Genomic DNA, 19,317 nt, shown 5'->3' with positions numbered 1-19,317 from the left:
AGTCTGGTCCATCCTTGGGAGCAATTTCCAAACACCTGAAGGTACCACGTTCATCTGTACAAACAATAGTACGCAAGTATAAACACCATAGGACCACGCAGCCGTCATACCGCTCAGGAAGGAGACGCATTACGTCTTCTAGAGATGAATGTAGTGTATGTAAACTTCTCACCCACTGGAATTATAAGTGAAATAATCTGTCTGTAAACAGTTGTTGAAAAAATTACTTGTGTCATGCGCAAAGTAGATGTCCTAACCGACTTGCCAAAAATGTTAACAAGACATTTGTGTGAGAGGGAGAATGTTGCTGTTTTTCAGAACATTAACTGTTTGTAGGTAGATGTGGAAAGGTAGATTCAGATTTTTGCAGGGGGGGGGGGGGGTTCACACCTAGCTCGGCTATTAGACATTTCTTTAGTAAAGGTTGAATAGTCTATTGTTCAGCTATTAGCCCATCCTAGAAATGTTGTTAGCAGAATTCACAGCCTAATAATAATAATTTTCCCACTTGTTAAAGATTACAATTGATAGTGTTTTTAGCCGCAATCGGCCCCAACCCTAAGTAATACATTTGGGCACAGTCGAATGCGTGCTGAACTTTGGGCTAGAATGTTGAGGGTTCAAAACCTGCTCCCTGGTTGTTTCATTAGATTTTTCTTGTTCCTCTCCCTCTTCCATGCGTCATTCTCCACCTAAGTGGCTTGCTTGTGGGTGTGCTGGCAGGATATCGCAGCACCTTCGGTTGTGGGTCAAGAATTCAGCATAGCAAGTTTGTATGAAGGTCTGTTTATTCACAGGCAAATAGTAATATGCTCTAAGCCTCTCTGGTGACAATCAAACTTTGCCCTGTTTTCAATTGTCCACATGGCAGGGACAACCTCAGATTAATACCGATGATGGGAGTTAGATATGCATAGGAAGTGTTGTCTTTTTTTTCTTCTTCCTATGTATATGAATTACAAAATCAGCCTTTACTTCAATCATGTTTCTAGTCTATTGCATAGTTACAATGTGGAATCATTGATTTCCCAGGAGCGGTAAACACTGAAGTGTATAATTGTAATACATACATGCAGACACAGCATCATTCAAAGAATGGAGTTTGATACACCTGGTATTGGATATGACTGGAAAAAACTTGCTAAATAGCGATTTTCATAAATTAACTTTATGACAAAAAATATGCACCATTGTTTGTCTCTAATTTAACTAACATATTCCTCAATTTTTTTGCTTGACTTGTTATGACAGTATAATTACATTTGCTTCCACCATAATGTTTTTGTCAGATCTTTGCTGAAGAAAGTCACCAGCGACGAGTGGCATAACGTCAAATTCGTCATTTGAACCACTCAATATGATTGGTCATATAAAAACCTTGCATAATGAGTGCTCTAACTCCCCCTGCAGTGGTCTGGAGCAATGAAGCCGTGACGCTGGGTACCTCTAAGTCCCGCAGCGTAAGCTTGCAACTTTTTAAAGGAGGAATCTCTGTACATCACCGGGGCCATGCTTCCTGCCATCCAGGACCTCTATACTAGGTGCCGTCAGAGGAAGGCACAAAAAATGTTCAAAGACTTCAGTCACCCAAGTCAGACTGTTTATCTCTGCTAAAGCACGGCAAGCGGTACAGGAGTGCCAAGTCTCGGTCCAAAAGGCTCATTAACAGACTCGGTACAGGTACCCCCTGTATATAGCCTCATCATATTTCTTTTATTGTAACTTTTTTCCCTATAGTTTATTTTGTAAATATTTTCTTAACTGCATTGTTGGTTTAGGGCTTGTAAGTAAGCATTTTACGGTGAGGTCTACACCAGTTGTATTCGGCGCATGTGACATACAGTTTGATTTAATTTGATTTCCCAAGTCTCATGGAATGTAGGCCTACATTTAACACCGCACATTGGCTGCTCCTGTAGACTGAATGATCGAACCGCTATTTTCATGTTAAAAAGTTATGTGAAGCATTTCCTCCATTATTTCTATGGTATGCCACTCTGGTAGTTCTGCATAATGATCAAATAGCCACAGTAGCCTACTTGGCCTCTGTTATTAACAGTGAATTTAAAGCAGGTACAGCCTCCGTGTTCCCAGTAAACACGTGCCGGAAGTTGCGCCGACATTTCACAAGGTTCAAGTTTGCGCTCAGCAGACCTGAAATTTGCTCAGTGCCGAAAAATATTAGAGGGAACATTGAGAGACGGGACACAATGAGTCTGTTAAACCTGTAACATTAATCTCTATACAGATAGTGATTTACTCCAGTGCCCCCTCAGTACAGCAGGCCATTCATGACATTCAGCATGGTTTTGACTCCATTCAAAAATCGCTTACTGATCTTAAACTAGTGCTAAATGCTAAGAAAACCAAGTTTATGTCGTCCTCTAGGTCTCATAATTTTGACCATGAGGACCTGCGTATTTGCACATTGAATGGAGCCCAAATTGAGCAAGTAAACCATTATAAGTACTTAGGAATTTGGATTTAAGATGAGTGCTCTTAAAATTGAAAAAAGCTGAGAATTTAAGACTGGTTTCTTTTATAGAAATGAATCCTGCCTCACTTTGGAAAGTAGAAGGAAGATTGTTCAAGCAACGCTTCTCCCAGTACTTGATTATGGTGATATAATCTACATGCATGCAGCAGCCTCTCTTTTAAAACCTTTAGATTCCGACTATCACTCAGCACTGCGTTTTATCACTGGGGTCAATTTTCATAGACATCACTGCATTTTGTATAGTTCAATTGGCTGGGAGTCTGACTACCATAAGGGCCCAGCATTGGATACTTTTTGTAAATAAAGCAGTTCTTCAGAGACTCCCCCACTACCTCAGCTCATGTAAACTCAGCAAAAAAAGAAACGTCCCCTTTTCAGGACCCTGTTTTTCATAGATAATTCGTAAAAATCCAAATAACTTCACAGATATTCATTTTAAAGGGTTTAACCTCTTACATCTAGACGTTCTGCTAGCGGAACACCTGCTCCAATATCCAATGATAGGCGTGACGCGAATTACAAATTCCTCAAAAATACAAAAACTTCAATTTTTCAAACATATGACTATTTCACAGCATTTTAAAGACAAGACTCTCCTTTATCTAACCACACTGTCCGATTTCAAAAAGGCTTTACAGCGAAAGCAAAACATTAGATTATGTCAGCAGAGTACCCAGCCAGAAATAATCAGACACCCATTTTTCAAGCTAGCATATAATGTCACAAAAACCCAGAAGACAGCTAAATGCAGTACTAACCTTTGATGATCTTCATCAGATGACACACCTAGGACATTATGTTATACAATACATGCATGTTTTGTTCAATCAAGTTCATATTTATATCAAAAACCAGCTTTTTACATTAGCATGTGACGTTCAGAACTAGCATACCCACCGCAAACCTCCGGTGAATTTACTAAATTACTCACGATAAACGTTCACAAAAAACATAATTTTAAGAATTATAGATACAGAACTCCTTTATGCAATCGCGGTGTCCGATTTTTAAAATAGCTTTTCGGCAAAAGCACATTTTGCAATATTCTGAGTAGATAGCTCGCCATCACGGGCTAGCTATTTTGACACCCACCAAGTTTCGCACTCACCAAACTCAGATTTACTATAAGAAAAATTGGATTACCTTTGCTGTTCTTCGTCAGAATGCACTCCCAGGACTTCTACTTCATCCACAAATGTTGTTTTGGTTCAAAATAATCCATAGTTATGTTCAAATATCCTCTGTTTTGTTCTTGCGTTCAAGACACTATCGAACGGTGACGCGCGGACGCGTATCGTGACAAAAATTTTAAAAATATTCCATTACCGTACTTCGAAGCACGTCAAACGCTGTTTAAAATCATTTTTTATGCCATTTTTCTCATAAAAAAGCGATAATATTCCGACCGGGAGACGTCCTTTCCGTTCAGACTCAAAATCTAAAATGGACTCTTCATGTGCACGCGCGCCCCCGTCTCATTGTTCTCAGATCGACCACTTACCAAATGCGCAACTGTTTTTCAGCCATGGGCTGCAAAGTCATCATTCAATGTTCTGGCGCCTTCTGAGAGCCTATGGGAGCCTTAGGAAGTGTCACGTTACAGCAAAGATCCTTTGTTTTCAATAAAGAGAGTGTAGAAGGCCAAGAAATGGTCAGAGAGGGCACTTCCTGTACAGAATCTTCTCAGGTTTTTGCCTGCCATTTGAGTTCTGTTATACTCAGACACCATTCAAACAGTTTTAGAAACTTTAGGGTATTTTCTATCCAAATCAAACAATTATATGCATATTCTAGTTTCTGGGCAGTAGTAATAACCAGATTAAATCGGGTATGTTTTTTTTATCCGGCCGTGCAAATACTGCCCCCTATCCCCAACAGGTTTTAATATCAAGGAATATTTCATTTTTTCTGGTCATAGGAACAACACGAATTTGCCCATTAGGCAGATGTGGATGCGGTGCAACTCGAGTTTCGCCATCAGGTGGACGACTGACCCACTCTCTGTTCAGTCTCACCAGATGAAGGGAAGGAGAGAGCAGGGGCCGTGAGAGGCGGACCCTCTGCTGCTCTCTCCTTCCCTCCGCTTAGACCATTGACGTGTTCAAAACAACTGGGAACTCTGGTGGGGCGGGGGAATGAAATAGTTTTGAACAGTCATCCAAGTCTGAATTTTTTTGTTATCAAAGCTTGATTTTTGAAATTTAAGATCTGAGAATAACAATATTGGCAGGCCAGGCATATAGCCAATATGCTGTGATAATGTATTAGGCCTACTGCACAAACCTGATTCCTACAGAACTGTTTTTATTAGGTTCATTGTTCTTATTTTTAAGTCATGATAGTAAATAAATACATTCTGAGTGGTAGATCTCTGCTTTCCTTTTGACTGCGAAAGTGATCTAGACTCAAAAGGTTGGTGACCACTGCCATATGGCTAGCTTGAATAGGTATAGATGCAAGATTTTCTAGAACTGTACAATTGGGCCTATGCCTCAAGCGAGAATGTGGGCTAAAACAGGAGTCAATAATGGTTACCTGTTGCAGGCCTGCCGTATCATAATGGCGCTGATCATTTATGGTTGGGATAACCTGAGCGGGACTTGGAGTCCTGGTAAGTCAATGTCTCAGCGCAGCCTTGAAATGTCAAAACCGGGTCCAGGCACACAATGATTTGGATGGACCCCATCCTCTCTGTAGAGCGGAGAAGATAAGCAGTGGTGTAGGACACACAACTTCAGACATCTGTGATGTTGTGTGACACAACTGCATATTTTAGAGTGGCCTTTTTGTTATCACTAGTTGTTGCACCATTCCACTCCTGTGCTTGGAAAGCAGATAGACTGGGAGTCCTGAGTGTGTTTCTTCCCAGGGCTGCTGGGTTCATACACCTCTGGTACTCTAATACCCTTTTCACACTACTGAGCTGAAGTTGTCTACCGTGTTGGCTTAGTTACACATCCATCATAGTGTCTGGAATCAAGCTGGGAAAAAATACACATCTGTAACATTACTGATGGCATGAAAAGGGTAATGAAACTGAACCTGTACGGTTGGAGATGGCATGATGGTGTGAAAAGGGTAATGAAACTGAACCGGTACGGTTGGAGATGGCATGATGGTGTGAAAAGGGTAATGAAACTGAACCGGTACGGTTGGAGTTGGCATGATGGTGTGAAAAGGGTAATGAAACTGAACCGGTACGGTTGGAGTTGGCATGATGGTGTGAAAAGGATAATGAAACTGAACCGGTACGGTTGGAGTTGGCATGATGGTGTGAAAAGGATAATGAAACTGAACCGGTACGGTTGGAGATGGCATGATGGTGTGAAAAGGGTAATGAAACTGAACCGGTACGGTTGGAGATGGCATGATGGTGTGAAAAGGGTAATGAAACTGAACCTGTACGGTTGGAGATGGCATGATGGTGTGAAAAGGGTAATGAAACTGAACCGGTACGGTTGGAGTTGGCATGATGGTGTGAAAAGGGTAATGAAACTGAACCGGTACGGTTGGAGATGGCATGATGGTGTGAAAAGGGTAATGAAACTGAACCGGTACGGTTGGAGATGGCATGATGGTGTGAAAAGGGTAATGAAACTGAACCGGTACGGTTGGAGATGGCATGATGGTGTGAAAAGGGTAATGAAACTGAACCGGTACGGTTGGAGATGGCATGATGGTGTGAAAAGGGTAATGAAACTGAACCGATGCGGTTGGAGATGGCATGATGGTGTGAAAAGGGTAATGAAACTGAACCGGATACGGTTGGAGATGGCATGATGGTGTGAAAAGGGTAATGAAACTGAACCGGTACGGTTGGAGATGGCATGATGGTGTGAAAAGGGTAATGAAACTGAACCGGTACGGTTGGAGATGGCATGATGGTGTGAAAAGGGTAATGAAACTGAACCGGTACGGTTGGAGTTGGCATGATGGTGTGAAAAGGGTAATGAAACTGAACTGGTACCGTTGGAGTTGTCACACCATGCCGTCTCCAACCGTACTGGTTTGTTTTCATTACCCTTTTCACACTATCATGCCAAGGGCAAAGAAACTGAACCAGTATGGTTGGAGTTGGCATTGAAAAGAAGGGGCCTCACTTTGTGACTTTTGTACAATTATAATTTTTTTCAGCATTTCCTTGAACTTGTTTGGCCACATACTTAAAAATAGCACTCTGACGTGTGGAGTCCTGTTGAGGAATGCGAACTGCGGCCGTCCAGAGTTCTCTGCGGTAGGGAGGGAGGCGGCGGGGGAGAGGCTTTCTCATCTGCTCTGCACCATGGTCACATACAAGGCCCCATTTTCCCCTCTGTATGAAACACTCAGCCCACCGTTGAGAAGAGCTGCTGTGAAATCTATGCATCTATCCTCAGTTCAGCCATGACAAACGGGTGGGCTGATCTAGCCAGCTCTCCCATTTTTCTTACTCTACACTCTCGCCCCCCTTCTTTGAAAGTCTAGTTTTCTTCCCTCCATCTCTTTCCCTGAGGCGTTACTTCAGTCTTCATGCCTGCTACTCTAAAGAGGCCATGACCACCACAAACACTGCTACACCATCACAGGAGTTACTGAAGAGGATTCATCTGCCTTTCTGAGCTGCAGCTGATTCAACATGTATTTTTGTTTTGTTTTTACCCATTAGGATGCAGGAGGAGGGTCGGGCCTATATGTCTGTAGTGTCATCTGTTTTGTTTTCACACAGATTGCTTGTTTAAGTCAACTAGGTTGACAAAGGTGGACGTCCTGTGCTCAGGAGTCACAGAACGCAAGACATTACATCTAGGCCCTACTCGATCAGAATAATGAAGGGTAAGGTTCCTTCTCACTCGTGGGGAAGCCAAGGAAGGAACCATGTTATAGGCCCTGGATACTACTGAACCATACATGTCCTGTTATAGGCCCTGGATACTACTGAACCATACATGTCCTGTTATAGGCCCTGGCTACAACTGCTATCTTTGTGATGTGCCACTGCCCTCTGTGTGTGAGACATCCTGGATTAAGGAAGATTAGGTTAAATCCCGCTGGTCTGCCGGCCGGTAACACTTCTTCCCCAGCAGGGCCCAACCCAGGCTCTAAGGAGGACCCTTATGTTCACAGCTGGGCGATGAATGGGGTTAATCATCATGTTGGAGTAATATAATCATATGCATGACCTTATGTCATGATGAGCTGTAGAGATAACTGTCTGTCACTGCAGCGTTTACATACTTTTCTACAGACTAGGTCCATTTGAGTTAAGGTACTAATTGTCTATGCCCTGCCAAATTGAGTGTAAATTAGGAAGTCGTTTGTATTGAAGAGCTCCCTGACCTGAGAAGTTCAGGAAATCATCACGACCCACAGATGAAGGGCTTTATGATTCTTCAGTTACTTCAGTTGCTGTTTTGAGGAGTTGCTGCCGGGTGTTGAATGAAGTCTCAATTCCTGTGTGATGCCCAATGTGTGTGGCTAAGCTGGCCATAGATCATTTGTTTCTTATGTACATCATCCTGATGTCTTTTTTCAAATCTTGCTGTATGGTAATGAGCTGTTCCAAATGACTGAAAAGGCTCTGTCCATCCTTTTGTTGAAGACCATAGATAGTCAGACGTTTGACCTCACACCATTGCTGTGATTGTGTGTAGTGTAACACTAGCCCTATAATTTAATGTGACTTGGTGTTTTTTTTTAGAGTCCAAAACTCCCTAAACATGGCTGAAGTTGTAAAACAAAACCCTTTTAAACCCGTCACCAGATCTGCTATTAATCGGTTTAACTAAATTATAGCCATTTAAGCTACAAGTGGCACAGAAATAGGATATTTTGTTTGTGATTAGCTGAAAACCTTGGCCGCTGTTGCCTAAGCCAGTTTGAGGCTACTGCTTGCAAGGTTGCTTATTGTGACGGTTTGGCCTTTAGCTGGGTTATAGCCTATAACCTCCAGTTAACATGCTTTGCACCAGATATTTGTTCTACTGTAGGCTAGCTACATAGTGCTAGTAGTGAGCTGGTTAGAGTATTGTAGAGAATTTGCCCCAGTTGTGGTCTTGAAGTCTATGCTTTCTATTAATGCTTCTCTTCGTTCTCTCTAGGATGGCTTGGACGCGTTGGTGTATGACCTTGACTTTCCAGCCCTGAGAAAAAACAAAAGCATCGACAACTTCTTGAATAGATGTAAGTAGCTAGCCCATACAAGGTTCCTCTCCCCCAAATGTCCCCCTCCCTTTGTGCAGAATCTGTCACTTACATCATATTTGTAGCACGCACGCACGCACACGCGCGCAGGCAGACAGGAGAGAGTGGAGGCTGTTTTGGGGTCACCGCCTCGCCTCTATACATTCCATGGCACTATTGTGTCTGCAGCTCAGTCCACTCGGTGTCCTCAACAAAAGGGCTTTAATGAGTGGCTGGTGACCCACATGGTGTCCCCTTCAGACTGGGGGACCACCATGTCTATATGACTGGAACTTAGACCTTGTGGCATTTTAACACACGGACTGTCTACAACTTTGGCATGTCATTAGTTTATGAATATGGTTATATATTTTATGTGTATGTGGCTACAATGACAGTAAAGCATCTACCATAGATGTGGACAATTCTTCACAAACTCTTCCCCATATTGGAAATAAACGGTCAATGTGAGCTACTGTAAAGCCTTGGGGCTACATCTATCACAGGCTATTTGTTCAGTTAGTCTTGCTGGGTACTTTCAGTGTTGGAGAGGCCTTGAAGGACATTATGGTAATGGACTAACTGTTTTGTGAAAGGGTCTGGTTGCCAATGTCATCCCTTCAGGGGGTCTGTGTTCTTTGTACTGCTAGTGCTCTCCTCCTTGCAGACGACTAACCCATGACATGTAGTCTAATCATATTCTGTATGAGACCAGTAGCCAATATGCCTAGACTACACTCAATCACATTAGCTAACATCTCCGCGGACAGCACAAACAAGTGATTTTTTTTCTTCTCCCCCCCCCCCCATATTTTAGTCCAAGCACGTGGGAATAAAATCATGTTTAAAATGCTTGTGAAAAATGTAATTTTTATCGCACTTTTTTTTTTTTTTTTATCACTTCTCAATCATGTACTTTACTCGATCATGTACTTTTAGTTATGAAACCCTGAAACCGTAACTGCTGGAAACCATTCTGCATTCAAAATGGTCTCATTTTAATAGTTCTAGTCCTTGGCTTTATTTTTAGATCAATTGAACTCTGATGCACTGCACTCAGCCCCCCTTTTTTCCCATGCATTCTTGTGCCAGTTGTGAATCATGCAAATAGAAAAACTATCCCTCCTGTTCAGCTATGACCAAATTTGGCTGAATACTATCTTCCCTAGGGCAGGGAAGCCAGAGTTGTTACATCAGATAGGCTCTCAGTACTGTAAAGCAGTCAGTGGAGAAATCCCATCAGCTCAAAGACAGAGGTTTCTTTTATTGCTTTGTCTGCCAGAAAAAACACAACCTGGGATGGTATGAATATCCCTCTCAACCGTATGCAACCCAAATGTGGAAAGTATGTCAAGAATCAATCAAATGCATTTATAAAGCGCTTCTTACATCAGCTGATATCTCAAAGTGCTGTACAGAAACTCAGCCTAAAACCCCAAACAGCAAGCAATGCAGGTGTAGAAGCACGGTGGCTAGGAAAAACTCCCTAGAAAGGCCAGAACCTAGGAAGAAACCTAGAGGAACCAGGCTATGAGGGGTGGCATGTGCTCTTCTGGCTGTGTTGGGTAGAGATTATAACAGCACATGGCCAAGATGTTCAAATGTTCATAGATGACCAGCAGGGTCAAATAATAATAATAATAATCACAGTAGTTGTCGAGGGTGCAACAGATCAGCACCTCAGGAGTAAATGTCAGTTGGCTTTTCATAGCCGATCATTCAGAGTATCGCTACCGCTCCTGCTGTGTCTAGAGAGTTGAAAACAGCAGGTCTGGGACAAGGTAGCACGTCCGGTGAACAGGTCAGGGTTCCATAGCCGCAGGCAAAACAGTTGAAACTGGAGCAGCAGCACGACAAGGTGGACTGGGGACAGCAAGGAGTCATCAGGCCAGGTAGTCCTGAGGCATGGATCACTGGTCAAGGTTAACTGGTGTGTATGTAACATCCAAGTTCACTGGTACCTGTACTTCAGATATCTAGTGATGTTATTGTTATAGATTTTCATCTGCGGTTTTATTTTTGTGTTATTTTTGTGTTCTCTGCTTGATGCGGTGGACAAAGTCCCTTCAGTAATTTACTAATCTACCCAGTTCTAACATGTTTCCTTTTAATGTCATCTCTCCACCTCTCTTCTTTAGATAAGGACACCGTCAGTAAGATCCGGGACCTGCGGATGAAAGCAGAGGACTATGAGGTGGTCAAGGTTATCGGGAGGGGGGCGTTTGGAGAAGTGCAGTTGGTGAGGATCGCCATTATGGTTATGCTAATTTGTCCTGCGTGAATCACATCAACTTTTGTCTGTCTGCTTTGCCTTCATACATCTAGTGCAGACAGATATAGAAGTATAACATTATTATTATTATTATATGGCTATAGGTTTGGCTTGACGCAAGCCATACGCCCTAACTAGACTCTCCTCTCTCCCAGGTAAGACACAAAGCCACGATGAAGGTGTATGCCATGAAGCTGCTTAGCAAGTTTGAGATGATCAAGAGGTCGGACTCTGCTTTCTTCTGGGAGGAAAGGGACATCATGGCCTTTGCCAACAGCGCCCTGGTGGTGCAGGTATGGAACGCATGGTTCTTTATAGCGACTCCTTAGTCTCCTCCTCACTTTGCCTACTAGGAATAATCTGTAAGGAAGCACAGTGATTGAGATTCAGGCAATTTCTTTTTTTGTTGCTTTCCTCTCCATTCCTCCTAATGATGTTTGGTCACTAACCCCCCCCTCCCCCCACACAGCTGTTTTATGCGTTCCAGGACGACCGTTACCTCTACATGGTGATGGAGTACATGCCCGGCGGAGACCTGGTCAACTTGATGAGCAACTATGACGTCCCTGAGAAGTGGGCCCGCTTTTACACCGCCGAGGTGGTGCTGGCTCTGGACGGGATCCACGCCATGGGATTCATACACAGGTACGTACTACTGTTGCTGTTACTGGTACTGGACTTCTTCTCTTCTATTGGTGTCTCTAGTGTGTCCACTTCTTCCTCTTTTCTGTAGTGGCAGTTTTCTCCACCCTTCTAAAGCCTCCTTGACAGGGACATAAATCACCTGTTTAATGTACTGTTGTTGGTTTGAGAATGCTTTGCTTGTATAATATCAGGTTTTAGGTTCGAGAACTGCTGGTTATTTAAGCATTAAGGCCTGAAGTGTTAGCCCTTAGCCGTGGTATATTGGCCATATAGACCACAACCCTTCAGGCCTTATTGCTATTGTAAACTGGTTACCAATGTAATTAGAGCAGTAAAAATAAATGCTTTGTCACATACCCGTGGTATACGGTCTGATATACCACGGCTGTCAGCCAATCAGCATTCAGGGCTTGAACCACCCATTTCATAAATTACTTTGTGCAATGGCATTGTTGAATACTCCATCTGATTGGCTTGAAGGGCATTCTAGAGCATGCATTATTTCATTATAACACACGGTATATTTGCACGGTAGAATTCAATGGCTATAGTTAATTCTTACATGTTCTGTGTTTGAGCTGCTGTTGAAAGCAGAATTGAAAACATTATTGCCGTTGTTGAATTCGATTTTCATAATAGCAAGCTAGGACTGCTGGTTTGATTAGCTAAACTAGCAAGTCTGTTTGTTTGGTTACCAAGGCAACTACTGTCACTCTTGTAAACTTGCTAGCTACTTCAGTGGAGGTTGGACACATTTCTAGTGGGAAATGAACAAATTTCTACCGGCAAATGTGTTAAATTATCGCCATGGTATTAAAGGGATAATCAACTTAGGGCTTTATGCGTTCTCTGGAAACTAATGCAACTCCATTGAAGGTCAGTTTCACTCTGCTAGCGTGTCGTGGAAGACTCCTCCCACTTCATTCATTATTTTCCAGAGAATGCATAACCTCTTGTTGATTATCCCTTAACCTCTTACATCTAGACGTTCCGCTAGCGGAACACCTGCTCCAATATCCAATGATAGGCGTGGCGCGAATTACAAATTCCTCAAAAATACAAAAACTTCAATTTTTCAAACATATGACTATTTCACAGCATTTTAAAGACAAGACTCTCCTTTATCTAACCACACTGTCCGATTTCAAAAAGGCTTTACAGCGAAAGCAAAACATTAGATTATGTCAGCAGAGTACCCAGCCAGAAATAATCAGACACCCATTTTTCAAGCTAGCATATAATGTCACAAAAACCCAGAAGACAGCTAAATGCAGCACTAACCTTTGATCTTCATCAGATGACACACCTAGGACATTATGTTATACAATACATGCATGTTTTGTTCAATCAAGTTCATATTTATATCAAAAAACAGCTTTTTACATTAGCATGTGACGTTCAGAACTAGCATACCCCCGCAAACTTCCGGGGAATTTACTAACAATTTACTAAATTACTCACGATAAACGTTCACAAAAAGCATAACAATTATTTTAAGAATTATAGATACAGAACTCCTCTATGCACTCGATATGTCCGATTTTAAAATAGCTTTTTGGTGAAAGCACATTTTGCAATATTCTAAGTACATAGCCCAGCCATCACGGGCTAGCTATTTAGACACCCGGCAAGTTTAGCCTTCACCAAAATCAGATTTACTATAACAAAAATGTTATTACCTTTGTTGTCTTCGTCAGAATGCACTCCCAGGACTGCTACTTCAATAACAAATGTTGGTTTGGTCCCAAATAATCCATCGTTATATCCGAATAGCGGCGTTTTGTTCGTGCGTTCCAGAAACTATCCGAAATGGTAAATCGGGGTCGCGCACATGGCGCAATTCGTGACAAAAAAATTCTAAATATTCCATTACCGTACTTCGAAGCATGTCAACCGCTGTTTAAAATCAATTTTTATGCAATTTATCTCGTAAAAAGCGATAATATTCCGACCGGGAATCTCCTTTTCGGCAAACAGAGGAAAAATCACAAAGACGGGGGCGGCCAGTGCACGCGCCTAAGCCCACAGTCCCTTGATCGGCCACTTGAGAAAGGCGATCATGTGTTTCAGCCTGGGGCTAGAATGACGACATTCAGGTTTTTCCCGGGCTCTGAGAGCCTATGGAAGACGTAGGAAGTGTCACGTTAGAGCAGAGATCCTTTGTAATAGATAGAGATGGCAAAGAAGTTCAAGAAATGGTCAGACAGGCCACTTCCTGTAAAGGAATCTCTCAGGTTTTGACCTGCCATTTGAGTTCTGTTATACTCACAGACACCATTCAAACAGTTTTAGAAACTTTGGAGTGTTTTCTATCCAAAGCCAATAATTATATGCATATTCTAGTTACTGGGCAGGAGTAGTAACCAGATTAAATCGGTACGTTTTTTTATCCAGCCGTGAAAATACTGCCCCCTAGCCATAACAGGTTAACCTCTTTGGGCTGGGGGGCAGTATTTTCACGTTCGGATGAAAAGTGTGCCCAGAGTAAACTGCCTGCTACTCAGGCCCAGAAGCTAGGATATGCATATTATTAGTAGATTTGGATAGAAAACACTCTGACGTTTCAAAAATTGTTTGAATGATGTCTGTGAGTATGGCAGGCGAAAACCTGAGAAAAATCCAACCAGGAAGTGGGAAATCTGAGGTTTGTAGTTTTTCAAGTGATTGCCTATCCAATATACAGTGTAAATTTGGTCAGATTGCACTTCCTAAGGCTTCCATTAGATGTCAACTGTCTTTAGAAGTTGTTTCAGGCTTCTATTGTGAAAGGGGAGCGAATAAGAGCACTCTAAGCAGATGGCCCAGGGGAAAGCCTTTATTTAGTCATGCGCGCGGCCGTGAGTACGAGCTCCGTTCCCTTTCATTTCTAAAGACAAAGGAATTGTCCGGTTGGAATATTATTGAAGATTTATGATAAAAACATCCTCAAGATTGATTCTATGCATCGTTTGACATGTTTCTGCAAACTGTAATGGAACTTTTTTGACTTTTCATCTGGACTTAGTGCCCGCGCCTTGTGCATTTGGAATAGTGAACTAAACGCGCAAACAAAAAGGAGGTATTTGGACATAAAGATTAACTTTACGTTTATGATGAGTATTTCTGTAAATTGATGTGTCTCTTCAACATCACTGGATGTTTTTTAGAGGCAAAACATTACTGAACATAACGCGCCAATGTAAACTGAGATTTTTGGATATAAATATGAACTTTATCGAACAAAACATACATGTATTTTGTAACATGAAGTCCTATGAGTGCCATCTGATGAAGATCATCAAAGGTTAGTGATTCATTTTATCTCTATTTCTGCTTTTTGTGACTCCTCTCTTTGGCTGGAAAATGGCTGTTTTTTTGTGACTAGGCGCTGACCTAACATAATCGTATGGTATGCTTTCGCCGTAAAGCCTTTTTGAAATCAGACACTGTGGCTGGATTAACAAGACGTTTATCTTTAAAATGGTGTATAATACTTGTATGTTTGAGGAATTTAATTATGAGATTTCTGTTGTTTTGAATTTGGCGCCCTGCAATTTCACTTGCTGTTGTCGAGGTGGGATGCTAGCGTCCCACATATCCCAGAGAGGTTAAGTGTCTTTTTATGTCTTTCAGGGACGTGAAGCCTGATAACATGTTGCTAGACAAAGCAGGCCACTTGAAGTTGGCAGACTTTGGGACCTGTATGAAAATGAACAAGGTAGCTATCGCACTAGCCTTCCAACGCACCATGACTGATAATGAGAAGTTAGTCGACACTATCACACTGTAGAGTAGACTGTTTAAACCGTTTGCTGCTTCCAAATGCTCTATTTAATTAAGCTTAGTGGTGGTTTATCAAGATTTGCAACTTTTAACACATTTTCTTAGCATTCTTCCTCTTACATACAGTGCCTTCAGAGTATTCATACCCCTTGACTTAATCCACATTTTTGTTGTAACAGCCTGAATTAAAAAATATTTTTTTCTTCACCCATCTACACACAATGACCCATAATGAGAGTGAATTTTTTTTATTGAAAATGAAATGCGTCTATCTAATTTACATAAGTATTCACAGCCCTTTGTATGACATTCCAAATTGAGATCGAGTGTATCAAATTTCCTTTGATCATTCTTGATCACTACAAATTGTCCACCTGTTGCCAATTCAATTGTTTGGACATGATTTAGATAGAAACACACCTGTCTAAGGTCCCAGTTGACAGTGCATGTCAAAGCAAAATCAATACCATGAAGTCCAAGGAACTGTCCGTAGATCTCAGATTGCCTCATCACAGTTCTTTTATCTGGGGAAGGTTATAAAACAATTTCTAGAGTGTTGAAAGTTTCCAAGAGCACAGTGGCCTCCATCATTGGGGAAATTGAAAAAATGATGGAACTACCCAGACTCTGCCTAGAGCTGGCCGTTCAACCAAACTGAGCAGCCAGGCAAGAATGACCTTGGTCAGGGAGGTGACCAAGAACCCATTGACCACTCTGACAGAACTACAGAGTTCCTTGGCTGAGATGGGAGAACCGGCCAGAAGGACAACAGTCTCTGCAGCGCTTCACCAATCTGGGCTTTATGGGAGAGTGGCCAGACGGAAGCTGCTCCTGAGAAAAAGGCACGTAAAAGACACTGAGTTCATAAGGCAAAATATTCTGTGGTCTGATGATACAAAAAATGTACTCTTTGGCCTGAATGGAAACCGCTTTGTCTGGTGAAAACCAGGCATACCTCATCACCCGTCTAACACCATCCCTACCATGGAGCATGGTGGTGGCAGCCATTGGTTAGGATAGAGGGAACAATGAATGGTGCCAAATACAGGCAAATCCTTGAGAATTGCTTTCGGGTGCAATCGACCTTAGACTGGTGTGTAGATTTTTGTTCCAACAGGACAATGATACCAATCATACAGCCAAAGCAACGCTGTACTGGTTTCAGAACAAGAATATGAAAGTCCTTGAGTGGCCCAGCTAAAGCCCAGACTTACATTTAATTTGAAAATCTGTGGGAAGACTTGAAGATTGCTGTTCCTGCCGCACCCCATCGAACTTAACTGAGCTTGAGAAAATCTACAAGGAAGAATGGGAGAATATCTCCATCCAGATGTGCAAAGCTGATGCAGAGATACCCAAGATGACTCAAACTGTAATCGGCGCCAAATGTACTTCCTACAAAGAGTTGTGAATAAATGAGATTTCTGTAAAAAAATAAAAACATGTTTTCACTTTGTCGTTTTGGGGTATTGTGTTTAGATGGGTGAGAGAAATCAATTTAATCAATTTTGAATTCTGGCAGTAATTACAACAAAATGTGGAATAAGTCAAGGAGTATGAATACTTTCTGAAGGCACTGTATCAGCACTTAGGCCTACAATTTGTTTACTTTCTTGAACTATGAAAGCTTATGTATTTTAGAGCATATAAGCTTTGTACGATGCGACACAGCAGTGTTTATAAATACAGTAGAATAGTAGTTTATGATTAATGCTCTTTCAGGATGGTATGGTACGATGCGACACAGCAGTGGGAACGCCAGACTACATTTCGCCAGAGGTACTAAAATCCCAGGGAGGAGATGGATATTACGGCCGGGAGTGTGACTGGTGGTCCGTGGGAGTCTTCCTATATGAGATGCTTGTTGGTGAGTCGCAATAAGAGACCTTTTCTCACGCTGTTACGATCAGAAACAAACTGGTCATACAATTTGAACCCCTATTGTAGTTCTGAAGCAGAGTATTCCCATTCATTTACAGGCAGCAAAAATACCATTGAGGATAGTCTTCTATTCCCTCTCTCTTATTTGACTCGGGTAGTACATAACGTCTTCCCCTTGTTTTGTCATATTGTGTAATTATCATGCCATGAATCCATACTATGCAAAGAGGAAGTTAGTATTCTTTCCATCTTGTTGCTCCTTTACTGCATATACAGTATCTTGTTTCACACATTGGCCACTTGTAGCGAATCGCGTTTACTTAATTTTTTCATCCCGTCCCCACAGGAGGCTTTTTGCCTCTTGGTAGGCCATCATTGTAAATACGATTTTGTTTGTAATTGACTTGCGTAGTTAAATAAAAATAAAATAGACAAAAAAAAGTTTGAAATATATTTGTAGTAGTTAGGATGGCAACAAATGAATTCTAAGTGGTTTTAATATTAATGGGCTTCCTCCGTTCTGATTGTTTTATACTCAACCGAACTAGGACAAAACTGAGTTGTCCAATTTGTAGAACTTTTCATTTATTTAACACTATCAGAATAACTTTTTATAGACGGTATTGTAAAAATCCATACCAGTATACCTTAATATATCACCCAGCCCTACATTGCCGCAACCTCAAGGAAGTGACTAGGTATAGGGATCAAACTTTGTTCAAGGCTAGGGTAATGGTTAAGGGTTTACATTTAGGCTAAGCAAACCCCCATTGAGAACCATTGAAAATATGTAGTCTTGGCTGGGCTCACTAGCTAACCTCACTGCCTGTGGTTTTGTGTTTCTATAGGTGACACACCGTTCTACGCTGACTCGTTGGTGGGGACGTACAGTAAGATCATGAACCACAAGAACGCACTGACCTTCCCTGAAGACAGCGACATCTCCAAGGACGCCAAGAACCTCATCTGTGCCTTCCTGACTGACAGGTTAGTGATGATGGCTTTATTTTTATGCGCGGTTAGGAAATAAAGACTGGTGGTGCGGAAAGCCCTGATTTTTATACTGTTTTAGTCAGAGTAATCTTTCATGTTTTACAAATGATTTCCCCAGTTGACAAGTAGATGGTAAGGGACTAGTGTCATTAATTCATTGACTTGATTAGACTTAGTAATCAGTCAAACAAGCTGTGTTCTTCTGAAGAGCTATCAATCATGTCTAAATTTTTCTCTCCGTTGTGTTCAGAGTTAGTTTCAAAGCCATAAAGTCCATTGTTATACAGGGTCTATCAGTGGATTGCAGAATGATTAAACGGTAACTTGTTCTGATTCCCTGTTACTAGGGAGGTGCGACTGGGCCGTAATGGGGTGGATGAGATCAAGAGGCATCCTTTCTTCAAGAACGACCAGTGGACATGGGAGAACATCCGAGAGAGTGAGTTGTGTTCAGGTCAACCAGCAGCGCTTTCATGATTCCTATGTGTTTGTAACCCCCCCCCCCCGCACTGCTCTGTTGGCAAACTGCTTTTAGTGATAATACATGTTTTCCCATTGACCTACTGCGGACAGTCTGAGGAAATTCCAGAATAAGAACCATTCATTTCATTCAGTAACCCATGGCTACGCACTGAGTGATTGCAACGATTCCACTGGTGGTATCAGTTTGAAACCAATTTGAACCTGGATGGTTTATTTTGAGGGTGAGAACGGGAGGAAAGTAGTCCTGGGTAATGTCCAGTAGTTGCAAAGCTTTTTGCTGCGGTGTACCCTACTGAACAGCACCTTGGCGTGAGTGTTGATGTGGTCTCCGGCTGCAACGGAGAGAGTAGAGGCGGGGGGCTAAATGTATTAAATGTAAATCCACTGGCTATAGCAGCTCTTTACTGGGTTTATATTAAATACGCTGAAGGGCTGCAGTCATCACTTTGGCCTGGCCACAACGCCCCCAGCCCTGCTCTGGCATGCCCTGCCATGCCACCAGCACCGGCTCTCCTTTAGAGCAGCTAGGAGGGGTACAGGTTATAGGTAATTTGTACATGTAGCAGTCTGGGGGGATGCCAGAGCACATCAACACTCACTCTTCACTCACTCTTCACTCACTCTT

At 42.1% G+C, this 19,317-nt stretch overlaps 1 protein-coding gene across 2 annotated transcripts in view; it reads left to right on the top strand.

Moving 5' to 3' along the window:
- LOC106569322 (rho-associated protein kinase 1) overlaps positions 1-19,317 on the top strand; it is a 77,805-nt gene that overhangs the window by 29,500 nt on the left and 28,988 nt on the right. For both annotated transcript variants that reach the window (XM_014140558.2, XM_014140559.2), the window contains exons 2-9: positions 8,575-8,656; positions 10,795-10,895; positions 11,084-11,221; positions 11,398-11,573; positions 15,186-15,270; positions 17,058-17,202; positions 18,065-18,203; positions 18,557-18,648. In XM_014140558.2, the coding sequence (XP_013996033.1) occupies positions 8,575-8,656; positions 10,795-10,895; positions 11,084-11,221; positions 11,398-11,573; positions 15,186-15,270; positions 17,058-17,202; positions 18,065-18,203; positions 18,557-18,648 (958 nt within the window). The remainder of the gene's footprint in view (positions 1-8,574; positions 8,657-10,794; positions 10,896-11,083; positions 11,222-11,397; positions 11,574-15,185; positions 15,271-17,057; positions 17,203-18,064; positions 18,204-18,556; positions 18,649-19,317) is intronic.

The sequence above is a fragment of the Salmo salar genome, chromosome ssa14, assembly GCF_905237065.1.
Source record: "Salmo salar chromosome ssa14, Ssal_v3.1, whole genome shotgun sequence".
In the NCBI taxonomy this organism is placed as follows: Eukaryota; Metazoa; Chordata; class Actinopteri; order Salmoniformes; family Salmonidae; genus Salmo; species Salmo salar.
The sequence above is the reverse complement of the archived record's forward strand: the minus strand, read 5'-3'. Positions and strand labels throughout refer to the sequence as shown.